This window comes from Astatotilapia calliptera, chromosome 6 (genome assembly GCF_964374335.1).
Source record: "Astatotilapia calliptera chromosome 6, fAstCal68.1, whole genome shotgun sequence".
In the NCBI taxonomy this organism is placed as follows: domain Eukaryota; kingdom Metazoa; phylum Chordata; class Actinopteri; order Cichliformes; family Cichlidae; genus Astatotilapia; species Astatotilapia calliptera.
Genome location: NC_137427.1, coordinates 32,390,711 through 32,412,204, shown reverse-complemented (window position 1 = coordinate 32,412,204; position 21,494 = coordinate 32,390,711). Strand labels below are relative to the sequence as shown.

Below are 21,494 nucleotides of genomic sequence, written 5' to 3'. Positions count from 1 at the left end.
GTGAAAGAGGGAATAGAATTTAAACTTTTAACTGTTTCTGTCGTACGTTTCACAGGTTTTTCTATTGATTAATTATGCCAGAAACGTTTCTGCAAATGTTCCACTATAGAAAAAACATTATGAACAAGCTACCTGAACTTGTGTAATTTTACACATTGCAGTTGTTTTTCTTACATGAAGATATCTCGGGTATTATGATGTAAAATTAGCTCCACATCCCTGGTTTTTATCTGCCGCCTGAGTAGCGTCCTTGCCCACTCTGTCAATCACTCTGACGCTCCGCTCTCATTGGCTGACATGCCCCACCGCCAGCCAAACAGGGTGGATACCAAAAACGCGCAGGTTGGCAGAAGGAACGACCAAAAAGCTCCAAGCTGCTCGTTTAGTAGAACGAGTTGGAACAAACGAGGGAGCGGCTGCCGCGCCTTGTGTACGCCTCCTGGGACAGAGTTACTGCGCACAGGTAACAAATGCTAAGCCCACCGGAAGCGAAACAAAAGTTCGAGTAAAGATGACGCAGAAGACCGAGCGTATTTAACTTTGTGAGACTCAAAAGTAAAAGGTGGATTTGAGCCTCGATAGAAACAGAAAAAAACCCATATCATAGTAGTTTTTTCGGCCCTTTGTTTTTGTGGGGTTTTTCCTTTTTTTTCACTTTTGCTTTGTGAGCTGGGGAGGAGTTCTCAGGTGCGAAAACAAGCAAAGATCTAACCTGGATAACTATACCTGCTGGAGGCGTTCACAGACGACTAAAGGTGAGTTCAAACTCGTCTCCCGCTCCACATTCACACTTCTTCTGTATTAAAAAAAATTCAGCGGAGGGCGACGAGTTTGAAATGCGCGCCCGGGGAGAAGAGAAATGTTTGTACGGTGCTTCATTGTTTCCTCCGTGCGGAGGTCGCGACTCCCGTGAGCGTGCGAAGGTATCTGCGCGGAAGGAGTCTGGAGCTCATTACCTTACGGAGAAGCAGCCGTTCCCTTTTTTCTTTTTAATGCAGCTAAGCAGTTTTGCCACGCTTACTACGAGGGCAGTGTTAACTTTCTTCCAAAGTAAAACAACCATTTTTCTTCCCTCTGCCTTTATTTTCCCGGATATCTACACAGCACACTGCATATGCAAATAGAAAAGGAAAGAAAACGCCAAACGCACATTTACAGCACAGGTGTCGCCTACAGGAAATCAGCCCTGCAATAAAGTTAAACTGTTCCGTCTGTGGACACAGTGTTACGGCGTGTTCACTTCACAGAGTTAGTGTTGAGTTTACAGTAAGTCCCAAAAAGCGAAAGCAGCAAATCTGCATACGAAAAGCTTCACTTCAGGACCCGAGTACTGAGACAAAGTAAAACTGTATCTGTGCCTCTTCATAAACCACCATAAAGTTAACATCTCTGGTCTGCTTATTTTCTGATCCATCGCTCATTTGTACACTCTAACAAGGTGTCAGAAAGTATTAAACCTTTCTTTTTTTTCCTGTTTAGTTTGACTAAGTTATTTTGGAGGGAGGGCTGTTCACATTATTCAATTCAGAGGTATAGAAAAAGCACTGATTTGTTTTTGTACTGAGTTTGAACGGCTGTGTCAGTGTTCATATGAAAGATGTGACAGGACAAACCTTATTTTGTGAATGTTAAACGGACTGGTTCTTGTATAGTGCTTTTCTACTCTACTCAAGCACTTTATTACACCTGGCCTGTCAGCTGAGGTTTGAATTGACATGACATGCTAATGATCACTGCATCGAAAGCATGTTTTTCACAAGTTAAAAAGAAAACACCAAAAGAAACAAACCTATTGAATCCCAGTCTTAAACATGCAGTAAACACACACCACCTCAAACTTGTATATACATTTTAAATGACATTCCTGATCCAGTCTCACTATTTATGCATATCAGCAGTGCATGTCCTCTGTCTTTATTACAAGATATTCACTTGGGCTTTAAAAACAAACAAAAATAAGATTACAGGAAATGCTAATTATGGGAATGAAGATTTAAAGAAAAACAAGGGTTAAGGGGGGGTTAAAAACAGCTTAAGTTTTAAAAGTGAAACAAAGACTGGATCAGTCATATCAGGAGAAACAAGCAGCTGTCTGTGCGTGTGTCTGGGTGATTAAAGTGCTAAAGGTAATCTCCATATAGGTGACACATGGTGAGTGGTGTCAATACTTCACAGTAGAAGAGAGGGGGTCCTGTGGAGAGAAGTACAATCTCAGTTTTACCTGGAATCAGAGGTCACAAACACAATCAATTGTGTCTGCCTACACCGTCGTATTGGTTTCAGCTATTGTGGGGGTGCATGCATTTCCTAGTACTGTTTCCTATTCTAAAGAAAGGCTGGCTGAAGTCAATAAGCTAAGACTCTTTCTTTAGGGAGAAAGAGAGCAACACTGAGGGGAGGAGGGAGAAAAGGCCTTGGGTGTGGCTCCCCTGGTAATGACCAGTTTCCATTCAAACCGGTGTTTACTGATCCCGTCGAGTCCTTTCACGCACAAACACAGACACACGATGCATGAAAACTCACAGGCTGCGCGCGCGCGCGCACACACACACACACACACACACACACACACACACACACACACACACACACACACACACAGTGGTCAAGTTTAGAGGAATGCGCAAAAGTCTTAATTAGGCGTGCAGGAAATGCTGTAATTGAATGTTAGCCGGTGGTGACAGTTGGTTGGTCTTTGTTCTAATGCAAGCTGGTTTGTTGTCGTGAACTTGTGTGTTCAGGTCACAAGTATCAGTTGTAAACCCACTAAGACAACAGAAAATGTGGGAAGGGGAAACTGCTAAATGTATGTGTGAATGGAGGGGGAGGGTATGAGACTGTAACCCACAACTTCCTAACATCAGCTTCTTTCTCCTTTTCACATGTCAAGTATTTGTTAGGCATACGTACTCGTATGCCTAACGATTTTCGGTGTGTGTTCAGAACTGTAGCTGCTGTTACAGCTTAAGCTCGACTTAAGCTGACCAAGTTTTACTTTTGGTCTTTAGAGTGAGCCTGTAATAATACTTTATTTTTGTAGTGTTTATCAGATAATTGTATTATCTTTATGTAATAATAATAATAATAATAATAAAAATTTCAACATAAAGTGCATTTTTATTTTCTTAAAGGCAGAAACAAAAGGTTATTTGACCAGCTTCACCTTTAAACTCCGAGTAACCTTAGCCAGCATTCTTTTGTAAATTAAGCTAAAACAGTGATCATCAAACACTTTAGTGCAAAAAAACAACAAACTCATTGGACTCACAATACCTCCATGCTTATTTATTGTCTGTCTCTTTCAGCCAGTTATTTAGACAAACTAGCCTGTTCACATTTTCAGAGCTCAAGGCAGATCTCTCTTTTTTGTTACTATGTATTTTGCAAGTGAGAACAGTCTCTCCCATGGGACAGAAGTGGCAGGACTAACCAAATACTTGCAGACCAGGACTGACATCTGTGGGTAGGTCCCTGCTCGACTGGAACACAGGGCTCATCTGAATCAGTAGCACACTTTCTAACCCCCTGTCTTCTACCACTGATACTAGTCTACAGTCAAGAGAATTTGTAAGTTTGTCTGATGTTGACTTAGTAATTTTGGTCCTGAAGCCAGTCATTTCATCAAGTTTGGCCTGCCGACAACTTTTGTTGGTACTCAAACTGCTAACTCTAACAGCTCCCACAGTTTCTGTGCTGCATTTAGATGGTGCCATAAAGTTAAAGTGCTTCAGTGCTATGCAAACTGTTTGCACAAAACCACGCTTTTATCAAGGCTTCTGTTGGATAGACTGTAGAAATGAAATTTGCCTTCGTTCAGTCCTAGCAACACGCTTTCTTCTGATTCTGCTGGGGTTTTTTTGGGGGGGGTTTTTTGTAGCTGTGTGTGTCACTGTAATCGGTATACCAGGAAATCATGCATTAACAAAAGTTCCCCTTTGCTTGAAATGTAAAGTGCGATTAAATATGTTAATTTTTTTTCACACAATGTTTTTTCAAATGAATCACAATTAACGCATTAAATTCCCACCCCTAATTTTTACATTCTTGAACATTCGTCCAGAAGTTTGACATAAAAGGACAAAAGTAGTCACGTGTGAATGAGTACCATTACTGAGTATATATTTTAAAATGGTTTTTTTTTTTTTTTTTTTAAAGTCTTAATGACCACATGGGAAAATATGTATTCCCTGACCGGTTGTCAAGTAGTTGCTGGAGGTTGCTGGCTAACACTAGGAACAAGAACCTTCTTGTTATTGCTTTGATCGTTAGCTGACTGCAGTGTTCACCTTTACACCACGTTCCAAATTATAATGCAAATTGTGTTTAAGTGTCATAAAGATTAAATACGTTGTTGTTCAAATAAACCCATGGATGGAATCATGTCTCAGAGCTCTTTGGATGATTGAAATCAATCTCGGACACCTATGATTATTAGTTTGCCAGGTGAGCCCAATTAAAGGAAAAACTACTAAAGAAGGATGTTCCACATTATTAAGCAGACCACCATTTTCAAGCAATATAGGAAAGAAAAAGGATATTTCACAAAAACTTAAGTGTGATCACCATAATGTTCAGAGATTTTTGGCTGAGTCAGAACACACATGGATTCGTGCAGATAAAGCGACAATCATGAAGGTTTCTGCCAGACAAATACGTCAGATTAAGAGAGCAGCTGCTAAAAGGCCGTTACAAAGCAGCAAACGCATATTTGAAGCTGCTGGTGCCTCTGGAGCCCTGCGAACATCAAGGTGTAGGATCCTCCAGAGACTTGCAGTTGTGCATAAACCTTATATTTGGCCACCCCTAACCAATGCTCACAAGCTGAAACAGCTGCAGTGGGCCTCGAACTACAAGAAGACTAGTTTTCAAACAGTCTTGTTCACTGATGAGTGCAGTGCAACCCTGGATGGTCCAGATGGATGCAGTGGTGGATGGTTGGTGGACGGCCACCATGTCTCAACAAGGCTGCAACGTCAGCAAGGAGGTGGTGGAGTGTTTTGAGCCGGAATCACAGGGAGAGAGCTGGTCGGCCCCTTTTGGGTCCCTGAAGGTGTGAAAATGACCTCTGCAAAGTATGTGGAGTTTCTGACTGACCACTTTCTTCCATGGTAGAAAGAGAAGAACTGTGCCTTCTGCAACAAAACCATCTTCATGCAAGACAATGCACCATCTTATGCTACAAGGAATACCTCTGCATCATTGGCTGCTATCGGCATAAAAAGAGAGAAGCTCATGGTGTGACCCCCAGTCTTCCCTGAACTCAACCCTATTGAGAACCTTTGGAGCATCCTCAAAAAAAAAAAAATTGAGTGTGGGATGCAGTTCACATCCAAACAGCAGCTCTGGGAGGCTATTCTGACATCCTGCAAAGACATTCAAGTAGAAACTTTCCAAAAACTTGCAAGTTCCATGGATGCAAGAATTGTAAAACTGCTATCAAATAAGGGGTCCTATGTTAATATATAACTTGACCTCTTAAGATGTTTTTGATTGAAATAGCTTTTGATTTCAGTAAAATTGATCTACTAATGCTGCAAATTCAACAAATGACCATTTTCAGTTCTCTACAACCTATAAAATGTTTCAAAACTCTGTGCGTAATAATTTGGAACAGTGCATTTTAAGTTTTTTATTTTTGAGAAACGTACTGTTTTCATTGGCAGTTTTGTTGAGTAACATTTGAATTATACTCTAATGGTTGATGACTCAAAAATTATGCCAATCGGCCAACCACGCTAAAGCCATTGTCACATGTCCGTTATTAGACTGCGGGATAGTAACACTTACTTTTTAAATGTACAGGGAGTGCAGAATTGTTAGGCAAGTTGTATTTTTGAGGAATAATTTTATTATTGAACAACAACCATGTTCTCAATGAACCCAAAAAACTCATTAATATCAAAGCTGAATGTTTGTGGAAGTAGTTTTTAGTTTGTTTTTAGTTTTAGCTATTTTAGGGGGATATCTGTGTGTGCAGGTGACTATTACTGTGCATAATTATTAGGCAACTTAACAAAAAACAAATATATACCCATTTCAATTATTTATTTTTACCAGTGAAACCAATATAACATCTCCACATTCACAAATATACATTTCTGACATTCAAAAACAAAACAAAAACCAATCAGCGACCAATATAGCCACCTTTCTTTGCAAGGACACTCAAAAGCCTGCCATCCATGGATTCTGTCAGTGTTTTGATCTGTTCACCATCAACATTGCAGCAGCAACCACAGCCTCCCACACACTGTTCAGAGAGGTGTACTGTTTTCCCTCCTTGTAAATCTCACATTTGATGATGGACCACAGGTTCTCAATGGGGTTCAGATCAGGTGAACAAGGAGGCCATGTCATTAGTTTTTCTTCTTTTATACCCTTTCTTGCCAGCCACGCTGTGGAGTACTTGGACGCGTGTGATGGAGCATTGTCCTGCATGAAAATCATGTTTTTCTTGAAGGATGCAGACTTCTTCCTGTACCGCTGCTTGAAGAAGGTGTCTTCCAGAAACTGGCAGTAGGACTGGGAGTTGAGCTTGACTCCATCCTCAACCCGAAAAGGCCCCACAAGCTCATCTTTGATGATACCAGCCCAAACCAGTACTCCACCTCCACCTTGCTGGCGTCTGAGTCGGACTGGAGCTCTCTGCCCTTTACCAATCCAGCCACGGGCCCATCCATCTGGCCCATCAAGACTCACTCTCATTTCATCAGTCCATAAAACCTTAGAAAAACCAGTCTTGAGATATTTCTTGGCCCAGTCTTGACGTTTCAGGTTGTGTGTCTTGTTCAGTGGTGGTCGTCTTTCAGCCTTTCTTACCTTGGCCATGTCTCTGAGTATTGCACACCTTGTGCTTTTGGGCACTCCAGTGATGTTGCAGCTCTGAAATATGGCCAAACTGGTGGCAAGTGGCATCTTGGCAGCTGCACGCTTGACTTTTCTCAGTTCATGGGCAGTTATTTTGCGCCTTGGTTTTTCCACACGCTTCTTGCGACCCTGTTGACTATTTTGAATGAAACGCTTGATTGTTCGATGATCACGCTTCAGAAGCTTTGCAATTTTGAGACTGCTGCATCCCTCTGCAAGATATCTCACTATTTTTGACTTTTCTGAGCCTGTCAAGTCCTTCTTTTGACCCATTTTGCCAAAGGAAAGGACGTTGCCTAATAATTATGCATACCTGATATAGGGTGTTGATGTTATTAGACCACACCCCTTCTCATTACAGAGATGCACATCACCTAATATGCTTAATTGGTAGTAGGCTTTCGAGCCTATACAGCTTGGAGTAAGACAACATGCATGAAGATGATGATGTGGACAAAATACTCATTTGCCTAATAATTCTGCACTCCCTGTATTCTGTTTGATGTTTCAGCCGTCTAATGTGCAGTCAGCAGCTTTTGAAACAACCAGCACTGAGCATTCATGCTACAGTAAAATGACCAGTTTTAAAATGTTTATATTTTTAACAAATCTAAGTAATATTTTGCAGCATTAACTTCCTGTCTTACAAGATATGACAGTGTTGCAGTTTCCGGTAAATTTCAACATTTCTATTATCACCATTTTCCCATCATCTGATAACTTTTTTTTTTTAATTTGAACATGCAGACAGTCTGAAGAGGAAAGCCCAGCTTATAAGATGAAGTTGATATCCGCCGTTGCATGTTATCTCCAATGAGGGTTTTAGACTTTGCTGAGCCAGCTAACATTGTGTTGAGCTAACCTTTATGTACCCGTCTACAACCTAGACCAGAGTTGCTGCAACAGATTTACTATTATTTCTCAATTTGTGTGAGTAGCAAGCTCTTATTAGTGCATCAGTTTGATATTTTGGGAAATGACACAAAAAGTCTGGCCATTAAACTGTCCTACATACAAAAAAGTGTTAAATCTTATTTTTACACTTTACATCAGATGAGACAACACGATTTGTTGGTGAGCATTAGCAGTGTGCCTTTAGCTTCACTTTTACAGTACAGAAGTATTATCAACTTAGTGGTATTTTTTTAGTTACCTAATTCTGAAAATGCTGTCAGTTTCCTTTTAGGCAGCAAGTTTTTTATTTTTATTATTTGTCTACCAGATATTCACTCTCGCCAACTTGAGGCAGACTATTCAGTAACTTCTCACTGACTAGTCACTTACTTTGTGTGTCCTCTGTATAACCTTGGTCACATAGCAGCATGTCTGTTGTGCCTAAAACGGTGTAGAAAATGCGATGAGCACTTCAGTTGTGGCACATCATGTGACAGCAGCTGCTTAGTGCAGCTTAAGATGCACTTTGCACTGAAGCGTTGTGGTTTTGTGCTTTTTTGAAATAGGAAAATACAAATTCGCAGAACTGTCAGCCGTAGTGCTCAAGGTGCCTTCTGAAATCAAGGTATGTTTGCAGGTGAAACTTAAATGGCAGTTGGACATCTAATTATGACTTAAGAGCTCGTCTTTTTATTAATATCTTTGGCTCAATGCACATGTAAACATTTCGATGTCAATTGCAGACTAATGTTGGGCTTTTACAGAGTTGGCCAATGTGATTATGCATTTAAAATAAGGAGTGGACTTGTCCACTTAGTACAATGGGTAAAATTAAAGTATGACTTTAAAACACAAATCCAACAATGAGAACTTTTTTATTTTTATTTTTTTTTAAAGCTGCAGCTGCTGGTCGTATGTAGTCGAGGTAGTATTGCATTCATAAAGGAAATAGCATCCTTCTTACCTTCCTGTTGCTCGCCACAAATTTGTGATGTTGTTCGGTGAGTTTCAGACACATTCCCATGCACACCACTGTTTCACTACTTTTAACCATTTGGATCCTTCCACATTCTGTCACCACAGGGATAGAATGTGGAAAGGCTTTTTTTTTCTTTTTTAATTTCCTCACCTGTTTTAATTTGTTGCCTCGATCAAAAATTGAACCCTCTTTCCTGCAGTGGTCTCATCCATCACTTCATTTCCAACCTGTGACGTTTGCACTCCCGCTGCATTTCTCACATTTTTAATTTGGCATTTCTTTCCACACATCCTTGGTAGGAGAACGGGTCACTAAGTGTGTGTGTGTGTGTGTGTGTGTGTGTGTGTGTGTGTGTGTTTGGATTAAGATTGAGTTACATAGCTGGATTGTGTAATTGTGAGGTGTGTCTCTTCTGCAGGGAGCAGCTCTGCTGTTTCCATTGTTGGGAGAGTTGAACTTGGAACTGACGGCACTGCGGTGTTGTCGTGCAGTGCTGCGTTTCACAGGAGAGTGGAGACTGTGCGAAGTTGTGCTGCTGACTCAACAATAAGAGCACACTGTGCAGCATGTACAGGTTTACCCTAAATAAGGGATTAGTCAGTTGTTGGCTGCGTTTTGATCTGGGCTGTGTTTGGTTTCAGTTACAATCATTTAAAGCCTTGCCTGTTCTTGTTGTGACATGTCAGATAGGAGTTACTCAGTCGTAGTATATGAACGTAGTGTATAACGTTGCTTTTCTTACAAATCAAGGTTTTCTGGCTTGTACAGGGCAAAGTTACTTACGATGTGATTCTGTGGTAAATGTATAGATCCTTATTTCTATTTTTTGCCAAAAAAAAGCTAACAACCTTTTCGTTGGGGCTTCAAACCTTAACCTTAAAGCTTACGTGCTGGAGACGGCTCAGTAGCTAAGGATGCGTTAGATAAGTTGATTAATCAGATAGTTAATGCAAGAAATGCCACTCACGTATTTCAACAAAGCTGATTAGATGTGCACGTAGTCTGAGATGTTCTGAACAACAACAACAAAAAAGTGATGCGACTCGCTTCCAGCAATTACTTCTCTGATAATGTAAATTGATTTCAGTTCAATTGAACAGGAAAATAGTTGCTGTGCACTCAAACTTATTTTCTGCAGCACGACACTGAAGCATCAGAGGACTGAAAGGGGAGGTGACCTGTTTATCCACAGCTTGCGTGGGGGCAAATCTTGCATACTGCTTTATCTTTGTTGGCTGGGTCAACTTTATTATCGCAGCTTAGCCCTGTTTGGGAACAGCGTTATCTTTCTAGGATTATAAAATAAGTGTGTGTTCGGAAACTGGCCTCTGAGTGCATGCTTTGTAGTGCATTGTAATAAGTCATGTCAACATGTCTGCATTAGTTTAACAGGAAGAAGAGCCTCTGTATTTTTGATAATATTGGAACGTCACATGTCAGGATAATCTATTTAGATGCTGCCTTCAGTACATAGATTTGATGAAGGTTAGTGGCGTTAATAAAGTGCTCATTTGTATTGGTGCAAAGTCAGTTTGAACTTGCTGCCCTACCTTTTCACTGTGAAAGAATATAACGGCAAAAAGCAGGATGTTTTCTTTTCTTTAAACGCTCAGTAGGGGTGTTTAGTTTATTTAGGTGATTTTAATGAATTATTTATTGATACCTTACAATTTTCATTCCATATTAGGTATCACATTTTGTTTGGCCACTAGATACAAAAAGCTTTTCTGGTGATTTAACCCCAACCTGGGGGGGGGGGAGTCCAGTGCTTTTACCGCTATAGTGCTGTATATCTCTGTACAAGGGCGTCTAGAAATGGTTTGTTCGCACTGGTGTTTGACTCTGTTAAGACAGCGCAAATGCATAGATGTTCTGACTGTAATTTGAGCTTGACCTGTGATGGACGGCAACACCGGGATAAGCTACAAGGGACAAAAGCCACAGCTATTTTGCATGATAAACATATTTGTCACTGTTTTCCAGTAATAGTCTGATTTATAGCCATAGTAAAATGCCCCTGTTAACATCTATAATTGTCCTTTGTGCAGAGCAGACCAAAGTAAAGTAGTTTGGCCATAATGCACAGAACCACATATGGATAAAAACCAAACATGTATTTGCTCAAACGCGGTGGTGGTGGAGTTGTGTTGATTTATTTTTTTTTTTTAGATGTGGACACCTTGCAGTTCCCGAGTTGACCACGTACTCATCAGTATACCAAAGTATTCTAGAGTCAAATGTGAGGTCATATGACAGCCAGCACTGAGTGATGCAACCGCACAATGATCCCAAGCACAGCCGGTTACTTTTGTTGGAAAAGGAAAAAAGAATCGAGGTGTCGCAATGGTTCAGTCAAAGTCCAGACCTCAACCTGACCGGGAATTAAAGAGAGCGGAAATGACTGCCTGCAAGCTGCAATGAACTGAAACAACCATGTAAAGAAATTCCTACACTGTGATGTGAGAGACTAATAAAGTAAAATGGCAAATCATGACTTTAAGTTATAAGGTCTACTTAGTATTTACCTCATCTTTAGACCTGGTAAATACTTGGTTATTTTGTCATCCAAATATTGCTTTACTTCCTTCTTACCTTAATCTTGTCAAACTATATTATTTTAAATGTTTATTCTCTAAATGCTAAAAATTTTAAGTTAAATATTTGCTGTCTATGTTGGATATCATTTCACTATGACCAGTTTCTGTAGTTTGTTAATAAATGCTTATCACTGATTTTGAACTGTTATGCATAATTTAATGTTTGCTCAAACTTACTACTTTTTCTCCAGAATGTAGATGTGCATCCAGAGAAGTCCCCAGGCTTTCAGACGTCTGGATAACTCCAGTCCTCACCTGCACAGCTAATGGCATGCCGATCTCCAAACCTCCCAATGTGGCAAGTGTCAGTGGTGCCCTAATCCTCCTCCTTCTACTCTGCGTCTGCAACACCACCCTACTCTTTCTACTCATCAACGTTTTTCTCATCCCACACCCCGCTCACGCCTCAGGATGGGTAACATAACCGGTACCTGCCATGACAATGAGACCATCGACTTTTTCTACAACAACAGTGGAAAAGCCATTAATACTCAATGGAAAAAGCGTGACGTTCTTATTGTCACGCTGGGCTTGATTGTTTGCTTCATTGTTATTTTTTCCAACTTTTTGGTAGTAGCGGCCATTTTCAAAAACAGACGGTTTCACTTTCCCATCTACTACTTGTTGGGTAATATGGCTTTGGCAGACCTTTTTGCAGGTAAATTTTTTTCCATTTATTTTTGTAAAACCATTTGTGAAATAACTTAAGTTCACAGAAAACCCTTCACAAAGAGAAAGTAGAGCAAAATAGAAACACATTCTCACAGTTGTTTCCATTGAAAAGCAACAGTGATCTCTTAAACGCAAACCATGAATGCCAAGTTGGGGATTCTTGGACAGTCAGGCAACCTTTTGAGTTTGATTTAATAGTACTCCTGACTATTTCAACTAAGTTTGTACTGATCACAGCGATAGCATGTTACCGCGATGAGTCTCTGACATCCTCATATTTCATGTAAAGATTGTTCATTGTCCTGCTCTGGTAACAACGATAGACTCTACTCAGAATGTAACAGTGTAAATAGTTTACCTCTGTTTAAAAGATCTCCTCACTTTCCTCCTCCTAGGTTTTGCGTATCTCCACATGATGTTTCATACTGGTCCCTGGACTATAAAGCTATCACCGAACCAGTGGTTTACTCGTCAGGGGTTGATAAATACCAGCCTGACAGCCTCGGTCCTCAACCTCCTATTCGTGGCTGTGGAGCGCCACCAGACTATCTTCAACGTCCAGCTACACAGCAGCATGAGCACTCGGCGTGTTTTCATAGTCATGCTGTTAATTTGGCTGGTGGCAATAATCATGGGCCTCGTTCCCCAAATGGGTTGGAACTGCACGTGCCATCTAAGTGAATGCTCCACCATGGCACCGCTATACCACCGCAGCTTCCTGATATTCTGGGCCGTTCTTAACTTGATGACCTTCTCCATCATGGTGGCCGTATATACCCGGATCTTTCTTTATGTGAGGCACAAGGGCAGGCAGATGTCACAGCACACTTCGACGACAAGACAGAGAGAAACCATGATGAACCTGATGAAGACAGTCTCCATGATCCTGGGTAAGGGAGTGCACACAATACATATCAAGTCAAATAGTTATGTTTGGGAGATAACTTTGCGTTTTTAGCTTCATTTAAAAACATCACGCTAACAGAAAAGCTTTTGAAGAACCCAAAATGATGATAAAGCGTGTGCCGACCTCAGCACGGCAGCCAGGCCGGTTCCTGTTACCTGTTCACTGCTTTTGAACAGGTAAAAAAAGCAGCGATGAGCAGTCGGGCTGCATCCTCCATTTCTACCTGTTCATGTTTCTACAGTAGAATCACCATGGAGATCACTTTAAAATATCTTTGAACTGGTTTTCAGATTTTCTTTGTGTTGCTTATTTTGTGAAAACACTAAAAGAAAGCTCTTACATGTGTACTCATTAGGACAGGGATTTGTGTCAGTGCATTGCACTGTAGCCTAAGGTTTGTATTGTTAACTGGTAATTATGAGAATGCATTATGGACTAACATGAAAATAATAATAACAAGTTTTAGACTGCTCTCTGGCAAGTAATTACCGTAATATATATTGTAGAGTGTCTACCTTACAATATGAAATGAAACGCCTTGAAGGTGACTGTGATTTGGTGCTATATAAATACATTGAATTACTTTTGAGAAAATAATGGGGTGTGTGTGTGCTGAACATTTGTTGTGAAGGACTCACAACCAACCAACCAAAACATTCCAAATGATGTGATGCTAATTCACTCCCGAATATTAAAAATCTCTGTGTGCAAGGGACGAGGCTGAAAATCACTGACCTGTAAATCAGTTCAGTTTGTTCTCACGCTTAACTCTGTCACAGTGTAGACACCAGTCTGTCCTCTGCTTCACTCAACACACTGACATACTTGAAGTAGCAACTTGGAGTGAGCATTCAAACTATTTCTGGATGAAAACCACGGCTTCAGATTTGGAGGTGTAGATTCTCATCCTGATCACTTTGCAATCAACTGCAAACTATCACAGTGCAAGCTGAAGGTCACCACCTGATGGCCAACACAACAGCATCTGTGAAAGGCAGAGATGAGATCCTGAGACAACCATGGCTGTGCCTGGAAATTCTATTGATGATAAAAATTATGAACACTAAGTGTACATAATTTAAGTGACTAAGTGATCGCAGTGCAAACCATTGCCATCTACTGAATTCTACTGAAAGTTTAGTTGGAGAAAGTTGCAGAGGATAAAGTTTCCCGGGAAACGTTTATCTTGATCAAACACAGCCAGCCTTCTCGGCCCGTGCAAGCTCGTCTCTTTTCTTGTCTGTTCCTGTAAAAATAGGCTTTACACACACATTACCTCCTCTCTTCCTGGTACTGATTTCTTCTTATTTTCTAATCTAGTCTTTCTCCTTTGCTGCTCTACTCTCACTGTCTCATTCTGATTTATTTTGATTTCAATTAAATTCCTCCAAATTTACCCCCCCCCCCCCCCCCAAAAAAAAGAAAAAAAAAGAAAACACCAAACAAAAAAAACCCCACAAGTGTTTGTCCCGTCACTCAGCAGCCAGGATTCAGTTGCTCTGGCATGTAAGGAAGTTGAGGAAAAGCCAGAGCATGTCCTGACAGGGAGCTGCATAGTTTTGTTAGCATGACAGAAAACTGCTCGTTTCTGCCTGCATGACACTGCTGACAATTTGTACCTGCGAGCAACATCATCAAGACAGTGAGGACATTTCCTCATTTTATCATTCTGAGAGACACATAAAGCCACTATGCACCTGAGTGTGTGGTCTCACATCCTTTAACTGTTTTTGCAGCTGGTAGTTTTGCATATATTAGTGCTGAGCATGCTACCAAAGTCTGCAGATATTATACAGAACAGACTACTGAACTGGCTAATCTGTGTGGTGTGTGTGTTCCCTCATATGCTTCCCCCTACCCTTAGAAATTAACAGAGTTGTAAAGAATTTCTTTCTCCCCCCTGACTCTGTAGGCTGCTTTGTGGTCTGCTGGACACCCGCACTGGTTGTGCTGCTGCTCGATGGTCTGAACTGTGACAGGAGTTTGGTGCTAGGCCCCGAGAAATACTGTCTGGTGCTGGCAGAGTGCAACTCCTTCGTCAACCCCATCATCTACTGCTTCAGGGACCAAGACATGAGGAGGACCTTCAAGGAGATCCTGTGCTGCAACTGGTCTCAGAGGCACAAGAACAGAGGCTTCTCTGAAGTTAAATTTCACACCGTGGAGCAAGAGGTACTGTCCGAGAGCAATGGAATCAATGACAGCAATCACAATCAAAACAAGCACATGCTCTAAGGACTGTTTATGATTTTAGGCCACTTGGTATCATGCTGACTGTAGTCAGATGATCTGTCCATCTAAATATTTTGAGAGAGATGTGCGACAGCAGCGTAGCTGAATGTGGCTCGTTGTTGTTTTGTTTTTTTTGTTTTTTTTTATCTATCTATATATCCATTAGGGGTGCAACGATACACAAAATTCACGGTTCGGTTCGATACTTTGGTGTCACGGTTCGATATTTTTTCAATACAAAAAAATGTTCATGCTTTTTTAATTTGTCATTTATTAAAATTCTAAATGTATATTTTAACTCAAACGTACAGTTTTTAAATTTAATGTTGCTGAAACAACAAAGGGATAAAATAATAAATCTATCTGATCGAGAAATCACTCATCTTTGGAAAAAGAGAGTTTATTACAGAGAAATGGCTCTTTCCAAAATAAAAGCTATACTATACGCTTCTTCTGGGCTATATTCTCAGCAGCATATTAAACATATCAGGTCCCCATAAGGAGAATCCTGTGCTAACGGCTGTCTAAATGATTCGGGTAAAGTTTGTAGCATGCGTGCTTGTTGTTTTTGTCTGCTTCCACTTGTCTTTGCACTAGGATGATGTCGACGTAAATGTGCGGTCATATTAATTTTGTTCCCACTAGTGCTGTCAGCACTAGTGGGAACTGGAATGACGTTAACGCCACAACACGGCAAATCTCCGTTAACGAGCTACCGCGGATCGCCCCGTGTGTGGGGCTGGCGCAAACTGCACTAACGCAGTAGTTCCCACCCATGTAATTGAGCATTGCGTGGCACATCCGACATACTGTTTTACTTTTGTCCATGACGCGCTTACCTTCAGGGTCATACTTCACATGAAGACCAAAATAGTTCCAAAGGCCAGATCTGACTGAGGGTGGGGGAGGTTCAATTTGCCATGTTGCAACGAGCTTAGCTTCTGTCTTGCTAGCTTGCGCTGCGCTCAGTGGATCTGCGCTCGACAGTGCAGCCTAGGCGGAATAGTTGAACGCAGATCCACTGAGCTCCCAACACAGACAGTATCGTAAGAAGAAAAGTTGATAAAATAAATTAAAAATTTTGTATTGTTCGATACATATGCGTACCGAACCGAAAGCACTGTATCGAACGGTTCAATATCGATATGAGTATCGTTGCACCCCTAATATCCATATAGATAGATAGATAGATAGATATTTGTTGTTTAATTTCCTGAATGTCATGCCTGCAAAAAGTCCAGTTTGTGCCAGGTTTTCAGTCTATATACACACAGTTTACACACTGCATCCAGTAGTTTCATCCATCTGTCAGTGAGACCTGGCAAATCGGCAACATGCGACACAAATCAGGGAAGAGCAGACACAGCTAGTCTTTGCGCAGGCTGGCTGATCAGTTAGGTGTCCGATGTTTTTGTTTGTTTTTATTCTTATTGTCACTTCAGTGCTTCTTACTGCAAAGAGCTGAAAAGACTCGTTAATTAATTACTTATATGTAAAATGTTGCAGAACCTCTCAACATCTCCCTCCAGTTAAAATTGAACAACAGGTTAGAAGCAGTTTGATCAGAGCCAGCTGCATAAAACTGTAAATGCAGCATGCAGGGATAGTCTGTAAAGTGCTTCACATTACTGTCTCCACTCAGTTATACTGAGAACTTGGGTTGCGGAAAGATAACTTTTTAATTATTATTAGTATTATTGTTGTTGTGGCTTACTTTTTCCTTTTTTTTTTTTTTTTTTCTTTTTTTTTGGTGCATATTTTGGGGAAGTTTCTATTAGGAAAAATCACGTATCTTCACTGTAGTGCTCACTTCCCCAGTCAAAGCCTTTGTGCTGTTTTTTCTTTTTTCATATATTCAGCTGAGAGCTTGTCTATGGTTGTATTATGTGAAAATTGTATTAGTCTTTAGAAGTGCACCAGAAGCCACAAGCACGGCGTTAATGTGCACTTTGCATACATGTGAGTTATTGTGTTCTTGTCTGTCTGAGCGATTGTAAACAAATGTGCTTTTTTTGTTGCGCTGTAGTATCAGTGTTGACTGGTCCAAGAGATGGTTTAGTTCATGGCGATTGGTCACATCACAGCATTTATTGAGGCGTAAACAAACACTGCACTTGTAGAATTTCTTTTAGTAAGGATGTGAGAAAAAACACATTCAGAGAAAACCTCCAACAGAGGTCCAAAACACAGAACTCATTCAACACAGTGACTTTGTGTCAAATGTTCCATAACTTAAACTTTGATATTCTACAATGTTTCTTTTTTTAATTATTATTATTTTTTAATCTAGGATCTGTTGGTTGTGTGCTTCTTTCAGTTCTTGTTTCTCACACTTTAATCCTGCCACTAAATTCTCTGTGTGGATTTGTGGCAGACTGTGTCAGTCAGTAATGTGGAAACTGGTAAAGCAAATGGCCTTTCTGTTTCTGTTCAGCTCACAGCTGCAGACTCGTCACCATCATTCAGAAATCCCCCACTTCTTTTGTGTGTGCGCGTTGCACCTGGCCAAATCAGACTAAACTATGATTTATGTGGGGTCTTGTTTGCGACTGCTTTGCATTTACCTTCCGTTTCACTGTCAAATGTAAGCCGACTTTGCTAACTTTGGTATTAAATCTGAAAACGTGCGACATCTAAACCCATGCTCGAATGTGTACCGCACGTGTTGAGAGAGTACACACTGCTGTGTGATGCTGTTGATGGAGGAGGTCAAGAGCTGAAGAGTTGACAAGTGGGTGGAAGCTGGGAAGAAAGAGGCACACAGCCAAAGAGCGATGAAAGTTTTTGAATGCGAGCTAAAGACAGAAACAACAGGGCTGCAAAAATGTTATGTTGAGTTTGTTCCTTGTTCAGTTGACTCTACAAAATGTTGGGAAAACTAAAGATTTACCTAAATAGCTACACAGTGCTGTAGGCAGTTTTTCTGTGTAAAAACAAAATTCAAAAATTAAGACGCAAACATAATTCACAAATTGACACTTAAAGTATTTTGTGAAGGGGAAAAAAAGGAAAAAAAACCTCTGTCACTGTAAATGAGATACATGACCTTTTTTTTTTTTTTTTTTTTAATATTCAAAACATTTCATTTATTCTACAGACAGGCACAATTAAACCCAACGTTTAGCTTCATCATTATTAGGATTTTTATGCGTGATATCTGTTTGTAGACTTATATAATTGTATGTAATTATACATGTATATTGCATATTGAGGTAGGATCAAATGAGTTTACCTTTAAGTCTGTACCAACCCTTTCTTTGTCTCATTATTGTTTAAAGTGCATTTTGTTGTTATAGTCAACATAGTCATGTTCAAAATAAATCAATCATTCCGTGAAAAAAAATAAAATAAAGTATTTTGTAAATAGCCACTTTATTAGCCACTTAGCATGCTAATTAACTGCCACCAGTAGGGACATTACTGTATAAGCTTTCCTGTGTGTCAGTAGTGCTGAAATAAGCGTCTTTGACTGGATGTCTTATAGGAGTGCCAAAAATTATATTAATAATTGTTGATCATGCTGAAATTCTGTCTCAACATCTGTTAAACATGGACACTAAAACAAAATTGAAAAATAAAACAGGCAAACATGTATTCTGATAGATTTTAAGTTGCTACAATGATTTTAGACAGACTTTCAGGCTATTGGTGCAATTAACTGCACAGCAAGTCATGCTAGTTGTTAGATTATTCCATTCAAAAGTCCACCAACACAACTTTTTTTTTTTTTTAAATTTAAATTTGGAGTCTTTGCGGACTTACTGTCTTGGAATTGGCGTCAAGTGTCCATTTGAAGAACTGCAGTTTTTGGCACTTCGGCACTGACTTTATTTTTGCGTCACAAAGTTTGTTGCATAGTAAGAAACTCCTAGCCCTAACCCTAACCCTCCCATTTAGGTTTCTGATTTGCCGTCGTTAATATTTAAGCTCGATATCGCAAACTTCAAAGCTTAGAATTACGGTTTGAACCTTCAGTTCTGTCTTAACCTGTTCAAAATTTGGTTGTGTATGCGCAAAACATCTGTGTTCACACTGTGTCCCATCATTCATGTAGAATAAAGGCCACAAATATAATTCCATGCATATGCACTTTTATCCAGCCACCAAATTTTCCAGGCCAACTTTTTAACCGAAGGTCAAGGAGTGACCTTCACATAGCTCCTCAAAATCCCAATCAGTGAGGTTAAATCACCTCTCTGCCTTATGCTATAAACAGATTTGGTAATTACCCAAATGCCTGGAATTATCCTGTTGCCTGATGCAACTATTACTCTAGTTTATGCTGACCGTAACATTTCTGTGTCCTGCGTGCACTTCATTAATCCATGTGTTTTGTAGCTCATGTTGTGGTAGTGTTTAAACCAGTCCAGATGTGTGTTGGTGGTTAGCGGGTCATGCTTCTTGCCACATTTCCTCTGACTTGTTACTCTGGCATGTGTGTTCAAAGAATACATTCTCGGTACAGAGGAAGTGCTGCAAGGAGTGTGTTATCTTGTTAGTGTGCACATGCATTCTTGAGTGAGAAATAATTCACAGAAACATTGTCTTTGTTTTTTTTTGGGGGGGGGGACATAAAGATCAAAGAGAGGCATTTGGGCCACTGAAAGGAAGTTGCATCTTTAATAGAGCGCGTTAACTGTAAGCGCTCTCAAAGAGCACAGCATTGTGTCTGTTTATACATATATATCCTAATTATACCTCTTGTCATTTAGATTTTAATTGAATCAAAGTTTTAACCGATTGTTATATTATAGGCGTACTTTTTTGTTTTTGTTTTTTCCTTGGTGTTGTTCCAGCAATTCAGGAAGTTTTTTACGTGATTTTTGGGCTTTTTTTGTTTTGTTTTAAATTTTGTACATTGTTACAACTAATAAGAATAAATGCACCATCTGTGTACGTCTGCAATTTGTTTGGTCGTGTGTGTGTCTGTTGCTTTGCGGTAACTGCTGAAATTTGCAATTTAGAAACATGGCAGGTCGTGTGGAAACGCTCCTTTGGGTATGAACATGAAATTCATCTCTTTCTAACTGCTTGTTTGTTTGTGGGTTTTATTTTTTATTTTTTGCTAGTTTTCATATGACTAACCCACCCACCTCCCCCCTCTCTATTTTTCACATTCTCCCCGTTGCATCTAATCCCCATTTCTTATCATTGTCATGATTTTTTTTTTGTTAATAATTTTTAAACCCTTCACCCTCCTGGTTCTTTGACCTCATTTTCAGTTTCTCACACTCTTGTCTGTTTCTCCACCTTTGTCTCTAGAATGGTAAGTCTCGTATCCCCAAGGCGAAAGAGAGGAGCAACGGGGCGCCTCTCATCCGTGCCAGCTCAGAGGACATCCCTGCAAGTCTGATTAACTGAGACCAGCTGAGAAATTTCGAGGCATGCACACATACATATCTAAGTGAACTTATCTGTGTATGTACACAAAAATGAGCCTTGAGCTGGTTCTTCAAGGATTATGTAGATTTTTTTTTTTTTTTTTTCTTTTTTTTTTTTTTTTATATAAAGGGTTTTACCTCTGCTGTGGGTTTACAGTTTCTGCAGCTACTGGTAGAAGAGATACACTCTTTGGCTGGAAGCTTCATAACAGCAGCTTGATCTTCTCATTTAAACACAAGCCCGCCATCAACACCTCCCCTGCACAGACGCGTACACATTGTTGGGATCACTTGGACAACATGGGAGACACACGTGAGAGTTTCCTGTTGAGACATGAGTGACTCGGCAGTTTTTTGTTGTTTTTTTTGTTTGTTTTTTTTTGTTTTTTTTTCCCCTCAGTGACAACAGTGATGGAAGAGCAACACCTGGAAAGCTACACAGCAGACCGTGGAATAAATGTGTGAAAATGTGCAATCATAAAGAATGCGCTCTGTGCTTTAGTTATGAGCCACACAAGAGTAGTTTGCTGGCTACTCTTAGCTTAAGTTAATGTGATCCAAGTTGTTACCACTAGTGCAGTAAGTCCTCCTTAATAAATTCCGGGGTGTTTATTTAATTGCATGACCAGAAAGCTGTGTGTGTGTGTGTGTGTGTGTGTGTGAGAGAGAGAGAATGTGAATAAAATACTAGAAACACGACTTTTATAACGTGGATTGATTTAAAAAGTAAACAGTAAAGTCCTGGAGGATGGATTTTATTGGCCTGTGTTATTTTGAGTAAACAGTCAGCTGTTGTGTATGCAGATATAGTTTCAGACAGGGGCCCAATGGCCACTCTGAGGGCATTAATAAGTATTTTAGTAACATTAAAGTTATAGATTAATCAGGTTTGATATTTTTAAACTAGTTCAAAGATTTAAAACTATTTTAGTGGGTTTCTTACACTTTTTGTCCAATCAGCAGCA

At 40.1% G+C, this 21,494-nt stretch overlaps 1 protein-coding gene across 3 annotated transcripts; it reads left to right on the top strand.

The window, feature by feature from the left end:
- The first annotated feature begins 375 nt into the window (after positions 1 to 375).
- On the top strand, positions 376 to 20,939 carry LOC113024533 (lysophosphatidic acid receptor 2-like). Of its 3 annotated transcripts, none has more exons than XM_080303163.1 (6): positions 376 to 755; positions 11,529 to 11,995; positions 12,405 to 12,899; positions 14,829 to 15,088; positions 20,411 to 20,530; positions 20,660 to 20,939. In XM_080303163.1, the coding sequence occupies exons 2-5, from the start codon at positions 11,749 to 11,751 to the stop codon at positions 20,507 to 20,509; spliced, it is 1,101 nt and encodes a 366-aa protein (XP_080159289.1). In that variant the 5' UTR covers positions 376 to 755; positions 11,529 to 11,748; the 3' UTR covers positions 20,510 to 20,530; positions 20,660 to 20,939. The 3 variants fall into 3 exon arrangements, with proteins under 3 accessions (XP_080159289.1, XP_026027493.1, XP_080159288.1); XM_026171708.2 differs by having other exon boundaries at positions 20,687 to 20,826; XM_080303162.1 differs by lacking the exon at positions 20,660 to 20,939 and having other exon boundaries at positions 20,411 to 20,604.
- Positions 20,940 to 21,494: the final 555 nt, after the last annotated feature.